We start from the raw sequence: 18,362 nt of genomic DNA, 5'->3' as shown, positions 1-18,362 counted from the left end.
CACCTAAAAAATTGCATCAAAAAAGTTGCAAACAAGGAAGGGTAAAGTATTTAATAATATTTATTTATTATAAAAACTGCAAAAACTAAAAAAAAAAAATTCAAAAAATTGAAATTTTTTATTTATTCACAAATTTGTGAATGCAATATTTGAAAAGAATTAAAAAACAATAAAACTGCATTTAAAATTGTGTGATAGGTGAAAGCAAAAACCACGAAAACAGCTAATAATTTCAAAAACCGAAATAAAATATAAACAAAATTTTTAACGGGAAATTTTGAATGTGATCTTTTAAAGTAACTGTTTTCCAACCAGAATTATCAAACATTAAAAAAAAATATGATTTAACGCGAGAGAAAAAAAAATTTTATGTATGAGTTAAAAATTTCCCATTCAAATTTGTATGGGGAAAGTATGACCCTAGAGGCACGGGTTAATGACCCCCAAACAAATTTTTTTTGCTAAATTCCCCTTATTTAGGCCCTAAGCTTTCGATCTAGGGGGTGTCTCCCCCGAAAACATCACTTTGGGAAATAACGGACACCCTAATATGTAGGTACTATAGGGCAAGTTTAGGATTCGGAAAAAAATCGAACTCGAGATAACAATTAGACATGACATTACGATGATGGAGAATGCCAAAAAAGTGGGTCCCGCAATTCTATCCGTCTGTATGCACGTCGAGCTACAGCCTAAGCTAATAGAGATTTTCTTAAAACTTGGTAGTTAACAGTTTTACGTGATTTCTAAAAAGGAAATTGAATTTTTTTCAGGACCAAAACCAACGGTACCTGCCATATAACGGAAATAGAAAAGTATATTTTTTTTTCAAAAACGGGTCCAACGATTTTTGGATGTAATGTAAAGATAATACCCAACTTTTGAAATAAAAAAAAAAATATTTTTTGTACCCTTACTAACGGTGCCTGCCATAGAATCTTCTTTTGGTTTCTGAATATCTCTTACAAAACTAGCCCGTTGCAACGAAATCGGCTCTAACGATTTTCAAAATTTTTTTTTTTCTAAAAATTCCTTTTCATACAAGAAATCAGATGGCATACTTCTTTTTGTGATCAAAACCATTAAGAACCGTTTTTTATTAAATAAACAGATTTCATGTATCAAATTATAAATTTCCCTAATTTTCTTTTTTTTCATAAAAATTTTAGGGTAAGATCTAATTTTATCATAAGAGGAAGTACATGCGACCCAGTCATAAGGAATTGTTCCAAGTTCTAGAGCTGATAGATAACCTTGTTCCGTATGAATTTGTGTGAGCGAAAACTCCAGACCCACAAAGTTGATTATTTTTCCTGAAAACATTAAAAAATATACAAATAAAACTAATAAAAGTATTTTATTTAAATTTTTTTGTTTATTATATTAATTGAATTTACTAAACTTAAGCAAACAAGTAAAATAAAAAAAAAAAACTAACAACTCACAATATTGTGTACTTTTATGAACTTTTTTTTTTAAGGGACTCTATTGTATAAAAAAAAGAAAACAAAACTTTTTTTAAAAATTTGTTACAAAATAATTTATGATCTGTAGCAGGATTTTTTTTTAAACATTTTTTTTTTCGTTTTACAAATAATAATATTGGTAGTTAAAAAAAAAATTGTAAAATCTTAACTAAACCGAGAGCTATCAATATTTTTTTTCTTGTTTCTCTTACTATAAACTAAAATTCGTTTAGTCTTTTGAATTACAGAGATCTGTTACCAGCGCATCTAGCAAAGCTCTTAGTTCTTGTTGTGCAAATTCCTGCGGCAGAGGTAACCGTTCTAATGCGATTTTAATTGTTAGACATGGATTTAGGGAAGGACAAACAACTAAAACTCCACGTACTAAACATGCTAAACTCTGGGCTATTTCACTTTGACACAAACGATGTTTGGGTGTCGGACATGGCAGAAGATTAATACGCGAACACAAGTCAGCCAATTGAGGTTTGAGATTCTCCCAACGTGCTTCAATGTCACCTTCATGTAGATTCTTTAGACTCTTAAACTGAAATAGAAAGGAACTTGTTGGTATAGTGTTGATATGGGCATCAATATGTTGCTTACCTTCTCATTAATGTCAATGAAATCTAAAAATATTTGCCCTTGATTTGACCAATTCGGTACTTTAATACTTTTAGTCGAGGACAAATTATCAAATCGGCTAAGAAGATCATGCAGATAGTCCATATTGTCTAAAAGAGATTCAAGGAAACAAGTTAAAAGATTTGTATTGTTTTAATAAGTTAGAAAGACCCACCATTAATAACAGCATCTGGAGCAATATGCTCAAATATAACCTCATGCGCTTCAGCCCATTTTTGAGCTTTCAACAAATACTTGGCTTGCATATGATAATTGCCAGTTGCACCAGCTTTAACTGCCTTCGCCCAATCTAACCACTTTTGTGGCACACCCAAAACGTTAATTATAAATTTCTCATCATCTGTTATAGCGCCATCATTTGATACAGACACATAGCGATAGAGATAATCTTGAATATGTGTTTCTCGCACAGTTTGCTCTTTTATATGAAGCAATACAAATACCGACCATTTCCATAAGCCATGATTTTCTAATTGTGAAGCAAAATCAACATGCCTTCGACTCTCGAATAGCTCAGAACAATGATGATAGCCAAGAGCTTCGAATGTTTCCAAGAGAAGCCAACTGAAAATTAGATAAAGATTAACAAACTATTGCTGATATAAGTTTTTGTAAATTTAAATACCTTAGTCTAAAGTCCATAAAGTCTGCGGTATGGTTTAAAGGATCCAGAAGGCTTTCGAGTGGATGACTTCGTTTTGAATAAAGTTGAAGAATGTGATAACGCAAGTCATAGAGTGGATGGCTTTCGCTGTCTCCAATTGATTCCGTGTAGTGAGGTGATGGCGGCAAAGCATAGAATTCATCGGCCAGGAATGACTTTTCGTAGGCGATCAAGGCATCGGTGATAGAGCAGGTGGGGGAGCAGAGATACCATAGTTGAAGCTATTACAAATAAAACTATTAGTACCATATTTTTCGATTCAGTAGAAAGAAAATAATGATGGAGGCATTGGCGTAGTGAGAAGAAAAAAGTTAAGGGAAAGAGTGGGGAAGTTAACAAAGAAACGATAAGTAAGTAAAATCGCCAAAGGTGATAGGGGAAAAATTTTTTTAACGGGAGAGGCAGGGATGGTCGATGAGTCCATTTCTGTTTGACTTTTAAACGGCGGATATAGAAGATGAACTGGGGAGGAGTAAAAGTGGGTGGAACAAGAATTTCCGAAAAGTTGTTCACGTTCGGAAAATTCCCCGTATTTTTTCAGGTGATATGTTATATAGTCGACAGCTCTTATCTCGCTCAAAATTTTTGTGGCGAACAGAAAACTAGTTTAGAGGAAAATGGGAATTCCCTTGGGGTGAAACGAAAGCTTTTAAAATTCCGGGCGAACAAAAATGTTTCGGGCGGAAAAATTTGCACGTAAAACTCAGGATAGGGCTGGGTATGAACATATACAAGGGATTATAAAGATAGGGAATAGGAGAATAGGAGAAGGAAAGACGAGAGTCAATAAATGTTTCAAGATATAACAGATAGTATAAAGAATTAATTGCAGAGGGGATCTCGAAACATTTAAAATCTCGATGGAAGGCGGAAAGAACAAGGAGAAAAGGAAGGGCTAGGGAATGAGATGAGAGAAAGATGGTAATAGAAGCGAGAAAAGGAGAAAGTGTACAGAGTATATGAGGGTGAAGAAGAGACGTGGGAACATACATATAATAGAGAGAGAGGAGAGGAGGAGTGAAGGTAAGGAGAAGGAAAACTTGTAACCCTTAGCTTATCGACTTACCGCAAGAACCTTAATCCACTCAATACCCTCAAGAGTATTAATTGGACCATGTGACGAGTCCATCAGAGAAACACCAGCAACCAACATAAACAATTTTAAGCGTTCAACGCTTATAAATTTATCTGCTTCAACTTTATGCCATGCAGCCAATTGATCTTCCATCAATTGTCTAACCACTGGTCCCGACGATAGCTGTGCCAATAAAAGTGATAAATTGGCATCATCATACCTGAATGCCAGCTCACAGCCTTCAACTACTTTGTGACACATAAGCAGATCCATTAAATGATCAATGTATGTGTTCTTTGAAACACTTTTTGTTAAAAGATCTTTATCAGTGAGTGTGTTTTCGAGCCACTGTGATAGGAGATTCCTTCGCCACATGACTGCATGATGACTAGTTGGATCAGAGTCTTCCAGTTCTTCCTGTTCACCCCATAGCGCCAAACAAAGTGACCAAACTGATACAGCATATTCTTCTAGAGGTCCAAAATTCAATAGTTTCATGGCTTCTTCCAAATGTTTAACGATTAATTTGGTTCCATTGTTTGACTTAATCATTGGACAATCACTGCCTTCGATTTCCACTTGCAATGAATTCTTAAGTTGAATTTCTAAATGATCAACGATCGATTTTTCAAAGTTCTCAGTGTGTTGTGCTGAGGAAATTTTAAGACGAAGCAAGACAGTTTGTGAGAAATCTTTGGATTTCCGACCACGGAAGAGATCATGCAAATTTTCTAAATTCGCATCTAAAACAAAAAAAAAAAAACATTAAACTAAGATTTATGGGAATCTATTGAGACTTCTTAAACCCACCATTGATTTTTTTAACTGCAGAGTTTTTTGTTGCAGGTATAATCAAAGTATTCTGCGGTCCAAAGCACACTTTGAACTTGCGACTATTAAAGATACCCAAATCGGCAGCGCATTTTCCTTGCAAACGAAAAGCAAGTGAATTCTCGAATGGAATTTGAGAAGCATGTCCTTTGACTTGAGCCACTTTTGGCTTTAAAATCAGAGGCTGATATTTGATTAAAGGTGCAATGGGTTCCACTGTTGGTGTTGCTGTTGACTGAAATATTTTTATTAAATTAAGTATCACAATATGATTATTATGTTCCCCAAACTCACTTCTGTATCTCTTGGTTTATTACTCATAGTTTCATACATTGGACTTTGACTACCAACAAAATCAACTTGACTTGAAGCAACTGAATTGGCATAGCCATCTTTCCATAATGATTGCGATGAGGAATATTGATCGTGATCATGTGTAAGGTATAAACGGTTTCTAACACCCAGGTCCATGTTATCGCGTTCGTCTTGTTTCTCTGAGGTAACTGTTATGGATGGTTTATGTAAAGCAAATATCTGGTAATAAAAAAACTTTATAAAATACTTACCAGATCTAGAATCCATATCATCGTCAATGAATAGTGAGGCTTTCATTAATTGTAATTTGTGTGAATCAGTACCATTGCCGTTAGCCAAGATTGCAGTAGGGCTTGTAAGATTGTTTCGTTTTGATGAATCAAAGAAGGAGAAGTCATTTTGTGATGAATTTTGAAGAAACTCTTTAAGAAATGGAAGGAGGATACATAAAAAAAACATTAGTTAAACTTCAAGGTTACATTACAAAGTTATTGTATCTATCTATCTTCTTCGAGATGGATTGCTTTGAAGTTGAAAATAGTCTTGAATTGGTATTTCTTACTTAAAGAATCAATTTCTCCTTTCTTGCGCCTTTAGTTTATATTTTTCAGAGGAACGAAATCATGAAGTACTAAGTCTAAATTAGATATGAGGCTTTCAAGAAAAAAAATGAGAAAAAAGTAAGGCCCCTGTGGCTCTCAATGCCTCTAATATTATGGGCACAACTTTCAAAACCAATATTCGCTAAAACACTCACATTAAGTCCAACACTCAACCCCCTTTTCATAGTGGGAGACATACTTTGGGTTAAAAAAATTAACCTGATACATATACATATGAGGCTATGAGAACAAAAGTGGCGTAAGCCATAAAATTCAGTTCTGAGCTACGAGAGATTTAAGATACAGGTTTTTTAAAACAATACTTTTTTGAGTGACATCTAGTTTTGTGTGTATCTAGCTGCATAAATCTACTTTTGTATTAAAAAAAATATATGAAGAGACCCATTTTTATGAAAAACTCATTTTTTCAACAAAAAAAAAAGTGGGTTACGCCACTATTGTTCTCATAGCGTCATATAATTATGTTTTTTCACCGACCGAGTTCCTATTTCTTGTTACCTTGATTTTTTTTTAAATAAATAATAATACATTTTTTTTTTACTTTTTCGAGAAAAACTAAAAGTGCAGTTTAGTTGAATTCTTTGAATATAACGTGTGCAAAGTTTAATCAAAATCGTTAGGGAGGTACATTTTTTTAGCGAGATATAAAAAAAAACTTTCAGAATTCTATAAAAATCATCAGTCCCAAATTTGAAGAAAATCTGTCCACCCGTTAAGGCTGTGGAAATGTGTAAAGATGGCCGAACGCACAGACCAACAGACAAAATTGCGAGACCCACTTTTTTACATTTCTAAATCATCGTATTGTTGGTATTTTGTTTTTTTTTTAAAAGAAACCAATATTTGCCCTATAGTATACAAAATTATGTAGATCAAGTAAAAATGTTGAGAGAAGTTTAAACATTTCTTGAATGCTGCCCCTTAGACTAAGTATCTGAGCTAGTAATGAACAAAAAGCGGTATCTTAAAACTGAGTCATGTGCTAGGCTCTGCTTTCAAATTTAAAAATTTTTGTATAATGAAACTGTTCACGCCTTTGAGAACTGCATATAAAATACTTTCTTGTAGAGTATACTTGGTAGCCAACTTCTTCAACAGAGCTAACAGAAGAAGACCAAAAATGGAAAAGTGTTTCGATTTAGAATTTATTGAATTAATTATTTATTTTTTATTAATGAATAAAACGTTTTAGTTTTTGGTTCAGGTAACATGTTGATTATTTAAGAGCGTTGCAGGTGTTATTGGTATTCATCGACTTTTCTGTTTTCCTTCTGTAAGATTTAAATTTTTAATCGTATCATATGGATTCAACGTCACTAGAGGCGTACGTTTTATGCTTAGAATTATTTAGCGTACAAATACACAAAATTTTGTATCTAGAGGCAACAAGTGACTTTCGCTATAATTTTTTTTTTTTTTTTATACCTGATTTTTTTATTTTGATGGTTTTACTTTGATATTATATTTAAAAGACTTACAATAATATAATAATAAATACTTAACACTTTATTCCATTCCAAGATAATATGGATACCAAGTAGAGTTGATGTTCTCTACCTAGCAAATCCATAAAAAACTTAGTCTAGAATAAAAACAACTTTTTTTTCATTATTGTATACATATTTCAATCATATAATATAATCTTTATTGATAAACTATTTATAACAATACAATTCTTGAAATAATCGCATCAAAAGTGATCATCAGTAAGCACCCAAAACAACAAACAAAGCACTCAAATAAAATATTAAACCAGTTTATATTTTTTGATAAAATCAGATTGTCATCGTCAAAACTTAGAGTGTTCACATCAAACTAAGAATAGACACTCTAAAAAAGATTATTGGAATACAAATAAATCAAAAATATGGACAAAGACAAGTGTTCTATGAGAATTCGAAAAAAATATTAAACTTACGAGTCTTGTCCATCAACATAAATTCAGCTTCATCAAAATTCATAGCAGCTGCTTTTGGATCTTGCTTTCCACCAATTGCTCCTCCTACTGCCCCAGCAAGATTTTCACCAATCTGCAAAATAAAAGTCATTCAAAATAAGAAAAACAAAAGATGAATAAGAAGGTTTACCTTTCCATTCCTCAAAGCACCTGGATCACCTTCCTTTATGTTCATTTTAGCTTTCTTCGGATCAGTCGGAATATCATCCTCTTCATCGCTATCATTTATGCCATATTTTGAAAAGTGTTTAACTTTAAATACCCAACTTCCCGTCTCTGGACGATATTCAATAAAACGAATATCATTCTTATCGCAAACACGACGCAACTTCAATTCATAGCCCATCTCAGCCAAACGTTGTGGATCCTTAATTGGTTCGTGTATAGTCTTGTCATGTGGCCATACTTGATCGAGTGTGATTTGAGCCTCCCGATTTAGACCGCTGCCAATTGGTGGTTTATTATCATCATCTGGATAAATAATAACTTCTTTGTTGCGGAAGTGAACTAAAGGAAAAGAAAAATTGTGAAATATTTTTTTTTTTTTTTATTCGGCAAAGAATCAAGAACTTACCAATTTCGTCTAAATTAAGTCCTGCCACATCCATTTCTTTGTTGAAATAGACATTACCATAACCTTCACGACCAATTGTAAAATTGGGAACAATACACGAACCATCTTCAGCGAGGTATGATTTCAAATCGTCCAGCGATGGAATAGTATAGTATCTACAATAGATCATCAATAAATGAATCAAATGAAGTGATAGGTTTTGTGTATTAACTCACCCAACTCGCCGTAATACAATACCCGTTGGATGTGGATCCGAACTTAAATAGATCGATTCATCATTTCGATTTTCATTGTATGATCGATTTGAGACAAAACTTTCGCTAACAGTTTCATTATATGAAACAGTTTTACTAAGCGAGGAATCCTTGCGTGCCGGAGTTCCAGCTTCTTCATTTGTCCCAGTTCCGAATGACAAGTCCGATGATTTACGTGGAACCAACTCAGTGAGGGTATTATTCAAAACAGCATCTGATTTGTGATGTACATTTTGTTGACGAACTTTTTCCAAATTATTCGGATGAAGCCATGACTCTCTACGACTGGTATCGTTGTCTTTATTTGCTGGCGGAATATTCTCTTGTGGAATTTCACCGGAAAATGAATCATTTCGTTGATTTGCACTGGAACTAACTGAACTTGGTATTATTGAAGGCTTAGCACTTTGTGGAGTACTCGAACCGCCGACACCACTAAGTGATGTATTTGGAGTACTTGGTTTTGGTTTGATAACTAAACGCTTGGCGTTTGGCTTTAAGCTAAATGTCTCCACACTACTGTCGAATTCTTCAAGGCCTTCAAAGAGAGCTTTCTGTAAAAAAGGAGAGAAAGAGAGTTTAATAATTTCAAACCAAACTCCTAAATTTTAAACTCACCTTAGTCAAAGCACTACCAACAGGTTTGATTTTAATCGAATTGGAACTTGGTTTAGCTGATATTTTAAATTGTGAACCAGCTGATTCAAGGATAGCTTTTTGAGCAACCGGATTGGTAGCTCGCAGGGCATCGGTTTCATCGTTGCGTTTGAGGTCTTTAAATATTGGATTGTCTCCATATGGGGATGTTACTTTGGAGAGAATGTGTTGATGAATTGGAATTGTTGCTTGCTGTTGACTGGCTCCCAGGGTTGTGTTCCTTGAAATTGAAATTGATTAATTGAAATTATTTAACATAAAGAACTCAATTAGCTTACCCTCCTAAAGTAGAAGTACCAAATGCACTCATTGAGTTATTATTGCCAAACATACTCTGTCCTCCGCCAAATAATCCTCCGGTGGTGTTGCCAGTTTGTAAGGTATTCCCAAATAGCGGTTTGTTGGCGGTATTGCCAAATAACGAAGGCTGTCCAGTGTTGAAGGTGAGGGGAGCAGTTGATGTTTGTGTTCCGAATCCACCAAATCCAGTTGTAGGCTGTTTGTTCAAACTTGAGTTAAACAATGAACCAGTTTGGTTGGTTTGGAAGTTGCTGAAACCAGTAGTTGGGGCAGCAGCTCCAAACGCAGAAGTGTTTCCAAATGCTGGAGCGGGTTTTTGTCCAAAGAGTCCTCCACCAGCGGTGCTAGTATTAACATTAGTTCCAAATCCACCGAATCCGGTATTGGCTGTTGAAGCTGCAAGGCCAAAGGCTGGCTTGTTGTCTGCAGCGGGAGCTCCAAATACAGAAGTTTGTTGAGCAGGTGCACCAAAACCACCGAATCCGGTTGTTGCTGTCTGACCAAAGGCCGGTGCTGCTGTGTTTTGTGCTGCCGCCTGACCAAACAAACTGGGTGCTTGAGTCTGGCCAAAAGCTGGTTTCGCTCCGAAGGGGTTATTTGCCGAGTTATCGGGTTGAGTTGAACCGAATGCAAAACCTGTTGTAGATGTAGCAGGTGTTGAAAATGGTTTTGCTAGAAAACTGTTGTTTGCTTGAGCTGCTCCACCGAAAGCTGGGGCAGGCTGCCCAAAGATGCTGGTGCCAAAGAGGTTTTTATTCTCGGTTGGCTGTTGGGCAGGTTGTTGCTGGCCAAAAAGACCAGTTGTCTGTTGATTGCTTGCACCAAATAAGCCCCCGGTATTCGTTGTAGTTTGAGCTGCTCCAAATCCACTAAATCCAGCCGAGGTTCCAGCTTGTGGACCTTTCCGATTAGCCAAATAATCCTCGACACGAAGTTCTTCCAAGGATTTTGCTTCATATTCCTTCATTGCAGTGATGCAATGTTGTTTCGTGTTGACATTATTGGCAGTTCCACCTTTCATAAGAGTATCAGTGCCAATGGTCGGTTGATATTTTACTAAAACAGAGCCAGTTGCATTGCCAGCAGTTGCTGTTGGCTGACCAAATGCAGTTGCAGCACTAGCAAAGGCATTTGTTGGTTGAGCGGTTTGACCAAAAGACCCAAATCCTGCGGTACTAGTTGGTTGGGCTTGGCCAAATAATGATGTTGTTGGTTGAGCTGCCGTTTGGCCAAAACCAAAGCCAGATGGTTTAGCTGCACCAAATGCAGATGTCGATGGTTGTCCAAAGAGTGATGTTTGCGGAGCAGCTGGCTGTGCGGCTCCGAAAATTGAAGTATTCTGCTGAGGTTGAGAGAAACCTATTGAAGCAAATATTGTACAAAAATGAAAAATATGTAAGTGATCAGGAGAGCATATTTTTTTGAATTTTTGCAATATGTAATGAAACAAATTTAAATTCTAAAATACAAAAAAAAAGGAATCTTTTGATATATATTAATTATTAGAAATATTAATTTTCTTAAAAACGATAACTTGTAAAGCGATTACTTTCTCGATACATGGTCAATCAATGAATGATTCTTTCTTTATTAATTTTGTCTTTAAACACTGGATTTACATTTCAGAAGTTTTATGGGAGAGGAAATGAAATGATATTTGATTCGTTTCTGTTCCTTTTATTTGTTATGACTAAAATCTGTTTTGGGTTAGGTTTAATTATGTTTGAGGTATCGATGTCATTATTAGTTATTGAATTTGTATTGTCATCTAAAACATTCATAGCACTCAAATGAATCTTTTAATAGTGATCTTAAAAGAACCCAGATGTTTGGTCAAACTAAAATGCTGATTGGCAGAGTTGTCGAATTGTTTACAAATGGATTTAAGATTGCTCATGCGCAAAACCATAAATCAATGTGATGGATTTCTAGTGACAAAAACCAATGTATTATTTTTGAAATTCTGTCATCAAGTGATGAGTGATTCTTTTACAATGTAATTGGTTTAACACCACCCCGAATTTTTTTTGTGAGAAAATCAAACAATAATTGATTAAGAATTTAAAGAAATACATACAAGCTTAATACATACAGCAGTAGATGGATGTTTTGTTTTTTTAGTGATAATCCGAAAATCTCCCTCAGTCTTTTGGAATCAATTACGTTTTTATATGAGAAAGTAAGTAATCTTTTTTGCTCGATTACAATGGTTGGTATCGGATCTTTCATAAGCCGCTCTGCAACAATTATGTGTAGGCATACTTAAAGACTTTAAAACTTTGTTGCTATTTCTATTACGGCCAATTTTGTTACATGAGTACTAAGTCAGCCTAGTAACCGATCTAGCTAGATCAGGTTCTAGCACTGGTTGGTACTTAGTCTTAGTGAAAAGTTAGTACCTGAACATTTCTTCACATTTATAGGACCTGATCTAAGTTCACAACGCGGTCCTAAATAATAATTTGAAAATAATTCGTGTAAAAATGGTCTGTCATTTTGACAATATTTTGATGTTTGATATATTTCTTGACTTGGTTGTTACTTTTGGTAGGTACTTCTTCATCAAGAAGTGTTTTTTTTTTGTCAATTCTTCCCGTTAAGGAATTGCATTTGTCATTTCAGGTGTTTTTGGTAAACTTTTAAAAATTGTTTAAATCATTAAAATCAACAAAAAAGCACTTGTCATGTGAAACAACCCCCAAGAAATTAATAAATCTGGCAGATTTCTCTCAAAAGAAATCCATTGCTTTGATTCAAACACATACTAACCGCTAGACTACCAATTTTTGAGGTCCTAACTAATACTCGGTTCCAATCTAACAGTACTTAGTACTTTTGTGAATAAATCACTTGGTACTATCTATTGGTATAATAACCAGGTACTAGCCGAACTTGAGAAGCTAGCTAGAACCAAGTCTTAACTAGTACTCGGTCCTAAATTGACAGTTTTAGGGCCTAGTACTTGAGTGAAGAAATGACTCTGTGATGAAATCGGCTGTAAGAGTTTTCAAAAATTTAACTACATTTTTTTGCAATAGCATGTTTTTCTCAATATTATGGCTCCTAGTAATGGTATGTGTTTATCATCTGAGTTTGACAATAGCCATGTTAAACCAATTTGATTTTGAAGCCCTTGTTGTATGAATGTTCTATAATTTTAAAATGATCCAAAGCAATTATTCCAATTAATTTACTGGAGCAAAGACGGTGAAATAATTCGCAGTAAGTTTTTGTTGTTGTTTAACTCTATGTTAAACTTTTAATGACTGGACTTCAAAGTCTAGCGGAAATACGGCTATTAATAATATTTTTAACTCAGTTCTTACGACGAAAACTGAACTAAATAAAAACTTTAAAAGATAATCAGAAAGAAGTTATCATGAATATGAAAACCCTTAAACATTTCAAAAACTATTTTAAAGTTTTTTTTTTTTTTTGAGTTTCAAGGAAGATGCAATCTTTATAACTACATATTTGTAATGATTTTATTTTTAAAACTTATTTATTCCTTGTTTTGCATTTTAAAGTTGAACTTGTGATTATGTTTATAAAATTTGTTTTATTGTACCTATAACATGCATTTTTTTAAATTTAATAGGTAGGTATTTTGTTTTTGTCATTTAAAAAGACATTGAAATTTTTCAAAATCTTAGCATAGTCTAGTAGTTTGAGTTCGTGAGTTTTTTTGCTTGCCCTGCAAAATAAGCTGAAAAAAAATAAACAAGAAACGAAGATGCAAAACAACAGTTTGGGTTGAATTTAATCTGTAAATATTTTTCACAAAAAAAAACAGATTAAGGCCCAATTTATTCACTCTCCATTATTTTTAAAGGCTCCATTAAAAATTATTAAACTGTCAAATCGCATACAAATTTTAAAATTTCCCTTTTTTAATGGCGACTTTTAATTTAATGGAGTGTGAATAAATTGGACCTAAGGCCCAATTTATTCACTCTCCATTATTTTTAAAGGCTCCATTAAAAATTATAAAACTGTCAAATCGCATACAAATTTTAAAATTTCCCTTTTTTAATGGCGACTTTAAATTTAATGGAGTGTGAATAAATTGGACCTAAGTATTTTTGAACTTGAAATAGAGTAGCTTTACCAAATATTTTACTGAATTAACGTAAAAACTGACAGGGTTTGTTTACTATTAACTTCTTTATCTTTAACAAATCTACACGTACCGTGCTAACTATTTACTATGTCAAAATATGTATGCTTTCATAGTATGATTCCACTGCGTTATGCAGTACGCTGTTCGACACAGCCAAATTTAAGTCTCCACTTCTTTTTCGCACTCAAACAATTGCCATTTTTGAGTGATAAAATGACATTTGAGTTTTTGGTTTCTTTTTGTTGTTCAGTTTTTTATTGCATGCCTTTCTGAGATGTGTGTTTGCTTGTATTTTATTACATATTTATGTTTTACAATTTGAGAATATTTTCCGTTGAGATTCTCGCAAAGATTTCATTGTCCTGGTGGAGACCAACGGAAAATTTCTTTTCGCATCAGCAGCGTGCTGGGCTTAAGTAAAAGTGTGTACAAGTCAGACGAGAGTACCGGAGCCCGGGGAGGAAAAGTTTTACGGCCAATTTCTTCACAGAGTCCTAACGCTAATACCGGTCCTAGTCCTAAAGTTAGTACTCAAATCGGTATCAACTCATTTCTTCACCCAAGTACTAAGTCCTAAAACTTTCAGTTTAGGACCGAGTACTAGTTAGGACCTGGTCCTAGCTAGATCCTCAAAATCGACTAGTACCTGGTTATTATACCAATTGTTAGTACTCAAATCGGTACCTAGTTATTTCTTCACAAAAGTACTAAGCCCTAGTACTGTCAAATTGGTACCGAGTATTAGTTAGGACTCGTAATTTGTTAGGACCTCAAAATCGGTAGTCTAGCGTTTAGTACTTGAAAAAAAGCAATGAATTTTATTCTTTTTAAGAGAAATCGGCCAGATTTATTAATTTCTTGGGTATTGTTTCGTTTGAAAAGTGTTTCTTGTTAATTTTAATGATTGGAACGATTTTTTTAAAATTTACCCAAAACACTTGAAATGACGAATGCAATGCCGGAACGGGAAGAATGGGCAAGAGAACACTTCTTGATGAAAAAGTACCAAAAAAAGTTCGATCTTCCTAAAAGTGTAGTGTAGGTTGGTACATTATAATCGTTATGTAGGTACAAATGTGTATTCGAAAGTGTCGTTAACTTAATATGGGCCTGCGTTCCGTTTAAATCTCGAGTACTTGTATGAAACCTTCCTCGTTTTTGGTGACCTGTATTTCAGAATTGTTTACATTACCCAGATCACACAATTCAGCACTCAGGAATTAATTCTTGACTGTGAAATTTCTTGATAAATGAATCGAATTTGTTTTGCTTGTTGGCCCTTGTTACATTTGACCACATTTGTTTTTAGATTTTTTTTGATAGTCCTTTTATTATTTTCTACATTTTGTCTTTCAAATGTGAAAATAAATTATTTCAAATATCAAAATTAATTATTTTAAACATCAAAATATTGTCAGAATGACAGTTAGACCAGGGGTCGAATTACGGCACACGATTACGATCATACGTTAACGTTTTGACTATTTCTTTCTCTATTTAATTATTAGAAAACGATAGGGACACATAGCAACCATTCGTTAACGAACGTATGCCGTAATTCGACCCCAGTTTTATACGTATTAAATCTTAGGACTGCGTTGTAAATTTAGATCAGGTCCTGTATGTATATGTGAAGAAATGCTCGGGTCCTAACTTTTCCTTAGGACCGATTACTAGTGCTAGGACCTGGGGTCGTATCACCGCACACGATTACTATCATACGTTAACGTTTTGACTATTTCTCTTTCTATTTAATCAAAACAAAAAGATAGAGACACATAGCAACCATACGATAACGAACGTATGCCGTAGTTCGACCCCTGGTCTAGCTAGACCGGGTACTAAGCTGACTTAGGACTTTTGTGAAGAAATTGGTCGTAAGTGATTTATAATAGTCTATAGGCCATAAATCAACAAAAAAAATTTTTTTAAGTGTCGATTACCGCGAATTCGCCTTAGTCCCAGGGGCTTGCACCAGTGAAGAACAATACCAACTAACATTCAACTTGGTGTGTTTAACTGGAATCAAGCAAGCATCGGGCTAGTTAGAACATTTGTAAGTGGGGCCGTGTTTCACCCTGGACTGCATATGCCACTATTAGCAAGCAGTTTGGCAAACTTACATACCATCTTCCCAAAAACAACTCTCTAATTCAAAGATGAGTAATATATTTTAAAAGGTAGGTAACAAAACATTGTTTTACATCGGTTCCTGGCAATTATTTACTAAAATTTTCAAAAAAATTGTTATTTCTTTTAAATTTACAAAACTCAATGCTGACAATAGCATTATGAACTTTGAAATATTCGACAAAATGAAACAATAGCAATGCAACGCTATCTCAATTTACTATTATTATTATAATTTATTAACATATAATTAAAATTATAGTGCTAATATAAAGAAAACTAATTTAAGAAAGTCTTCCCCAAAAATTATAAAAAAAACTTCCAATTTATTTAAGAATTATAAGAAATTACCTCCAAACGACGGCTGAGCGGTTGTTGTTGCCCCGAACGCCGTAGATGTGCTAGCTCCAAATAGTCCAGGATTTGGATTCTGAGCTCCACCAAATAACGAAGTGTTTTGTTGCTGCCCGAAAGCAGGAGCTTGTCCAAACCCACCAGTAGCTGGTTTTCCAAATGTCGACTGTCCAAATGGCGATGCAGTGGTTGTGCTATTAAAGCCGAAGCCAGTGTTTGCAGGAGCTTGGCCAAAAGTTGGTTTTGTTCCACCAAACATGTTTGCTTTCAATTATTTACTTTTCTCAAATTCTAGTGGTTGTTTTTATAATTTCTTTATTAAATTGTATACTCTTGAATGATTCAATCAACGTCAAGTGGTGAAAATCGTTAATAGTTCATGAGTAACAAAAAAAGAAAAGAAAACCAAAAAAGCTTCTCACAAACACACGAGTGAATGGATGACACTCTGTAGGTTAGGGGAGCAGGGTAATTTTTATTTCTTCTTTCACAGCGGAAACAATTGGCCGGTAATTTTTATTTTATTATATTTCTGCCAGTTATCACAATTTGTTTAATGTTTTTCTCTATTTTTATATAAGCATTGAGTATTTTAATAACAAATTGTCGATAGAACCGTGCAAGAAAATAATTAACAGAAAAATGGCGCTATAACGTTTTTTTGAAGGGATTTTTTTGTATTGACAATTTGCGCTGTCATTTTTTTTTTTTTTTATTTCGAAAACGCATGTTTCGAAAAATTTTGCTGAATGAATGTGTTCAGGTCTTTTTAGTTTTATAAGGTCGACGACCGTATTCAGCTAATTAGATTTTTTTTGATAACTTTTTGCTAAAGCCTGGTACGCTGCTCGCGCTAAATTTTAGCCAAGATAAAATTCCCATACAAGTTATCGATAATTTGTATGGGACTCATTTTAGCTCGGCTAAAATTTTTCGATAATTTGTATGGGAGCTAAAATTTAGCGCGAGCAGCGTACCAGGCTTAATTGGGGATTGGTAAAATTGAAATTTGCTACTGAAAATTTGTTTTGCTAGCATCCGGCAGGGTGCAAATAAACAGAATGTATTGGAAAAGACTATAGGGGTATTCACGATCCGGTCAAAATACCCCTTACAATTGGAATATTAATTGTTAACGGAACGAAATGGAAACGAGCAGTTCAATCAAAACCGCACTTGACTGAAGAAAACTTATACTATGTTTCCACCTACCCTTAATCTGAGACTTAGCGAACTAGATTTAGAATAAATCTCGAAGTGTTTTCACTAGCCAAATCAGATTTATTTTGACATTTCCAAGATTTATTTTGACGTTGGTGAATGACATTTTACAAATCTCAAAAGGAATTCATCAAAAATAAAACTTTTCCCATTACTTTTTAAAACTTTTAGTAATTTTTATTTAAAAATAAATTCGTAATTATTGTTTTCAGATCACATTTGTTTTATAAATTTTAATTCAATTTTTCTTGTCGCATGTTCCTATCATTATTAGAGCATGGAATCATTCAGCCAAGTAGATTTGGAGGAGATTTATTTTAAATCTACTTTTTAGGAGATTTAAATTTGTATGGGAAATCTCGGGATTTAGAAGTAGATTTAGCTCTAAATCTCGAAAAAGGAGATTAAGGTGTAGGTGGAAACATAGTATTATTGAAGTCAGAGAAAACGAGTAAAAAAAAAACAAGAATTATAAACTGAACAAAGAAAAAAAAAAAGAATGAGTGAAAATAATTTTTGATTCTATACCCAAATAACATTTCAGCTTCGTTAAAGGTGTTACAGAAGCTACATTTCAGCTTCTTTTTAACTTTAGTAAGATTGTTGGGCATGGAAAAAGGAGAACGTTATACAAGTTTGGTATATAAGAAGCTTAAACGAAGCTTTACCGAAGCTCTACCGAAACTTTGAGATTTGATAGATAGCTTCGAAAGAGCTTGTATAGCTCTTTAATACATGTCTTATCGAAAGTAAAATAACAATTACAAAAACAAAAAAGAATTTTCTTTTTTAATTGGTTTTTATTTTAAATCATGAATTTTATCTTTTAATCTGAAATTATATATAACATCCCATTTGCTTTTGGTATATCTATTAATAATAATTTAAAAAGAATAGTAGTGGCAGTCCGCCACTCTACCCACTTTGGCCATCCTAGTATATTCATTAATGAAATCAAAAACTTAATCAGCTCAAATAGCTGATCCCTACTAACAATTTTGCTTCTATAATGCTTTACAGAAGCAACAATTGCATCTGTAAAGTTTTATAGAACCAAAATTGTTTGTCGGGATGCCAAAACAAAAATATGTCCGAGCTAAATTATTCAATGTCAAAACCAAAAAGTGTCCGAGCTAGATTATTTAATATCAGCACCAAAAATCAAATACTCAACTT

At 33.9% G+C, this 18,362-nt stretch overlaps 1 protein-coding gene across 1 annotated transcript; it reads right to left on the bottom strand.

Annotated features, from left to right (window-relative positions):
* Positions 1-1,461: 1,461 nt before the first annotated feature.
* LOC129915510 (nuclear pore complex protein Nup98-Nup96) lies at positions 1,462-16,637 on the bottom strand. The gene is made up of 15 exons (XM_055995074.1): positions 15,963-16,637; positions 9,340-10,720; positions 9,023-9,281; positions 8,366-8,958; positions 8,151-8,305; positions 7,707-8,083; positions 7,538-7,649; positions 5,248-5,418; positions 4,976-5,184; positions 4,661-4,916; positions 3,842-4,593; positions 2,737-2,996; positions 2,266-2,675; positions 2,073-2,200; positions 1,462-2,013 (listed from the first exon to the last, which is right to left on the bottom strand). Exons 1-15 carry the CDS (start codon positions 16,222-16,224, stop codon positions 1,696-1,698), a joined length of 5,643 nt encoding a protein of 1,880 aa, XP_055851049.1. The 5' UTR covers positions 16,225-16,637; the 3' UTR covers positions 1,462-1,695.
* Positions 16,638-18,362: the final 1,725 nt, after the last annotated feature.

This window comes from Episyrphus balteatus, chromosome 3, assembly GCF_945859705.1.
Source record: "Episyrphus balteatus chromosome 3, idEpiBalt1.1, whole genome shotgun sequence".
Classification (NCBI taxonomy): domain Eukaryota; kingdom Metazoa; phylum Arthropoda; class Insecta; order Diptera; family Syrphidae; genus Episyrphus; species Episyrphus balteatus.
The sequence above is the reverse complement of the archived record's forward strand: the minus strand, read 5'-3'. Positions and strand labels throughout refer to the sequence as shown.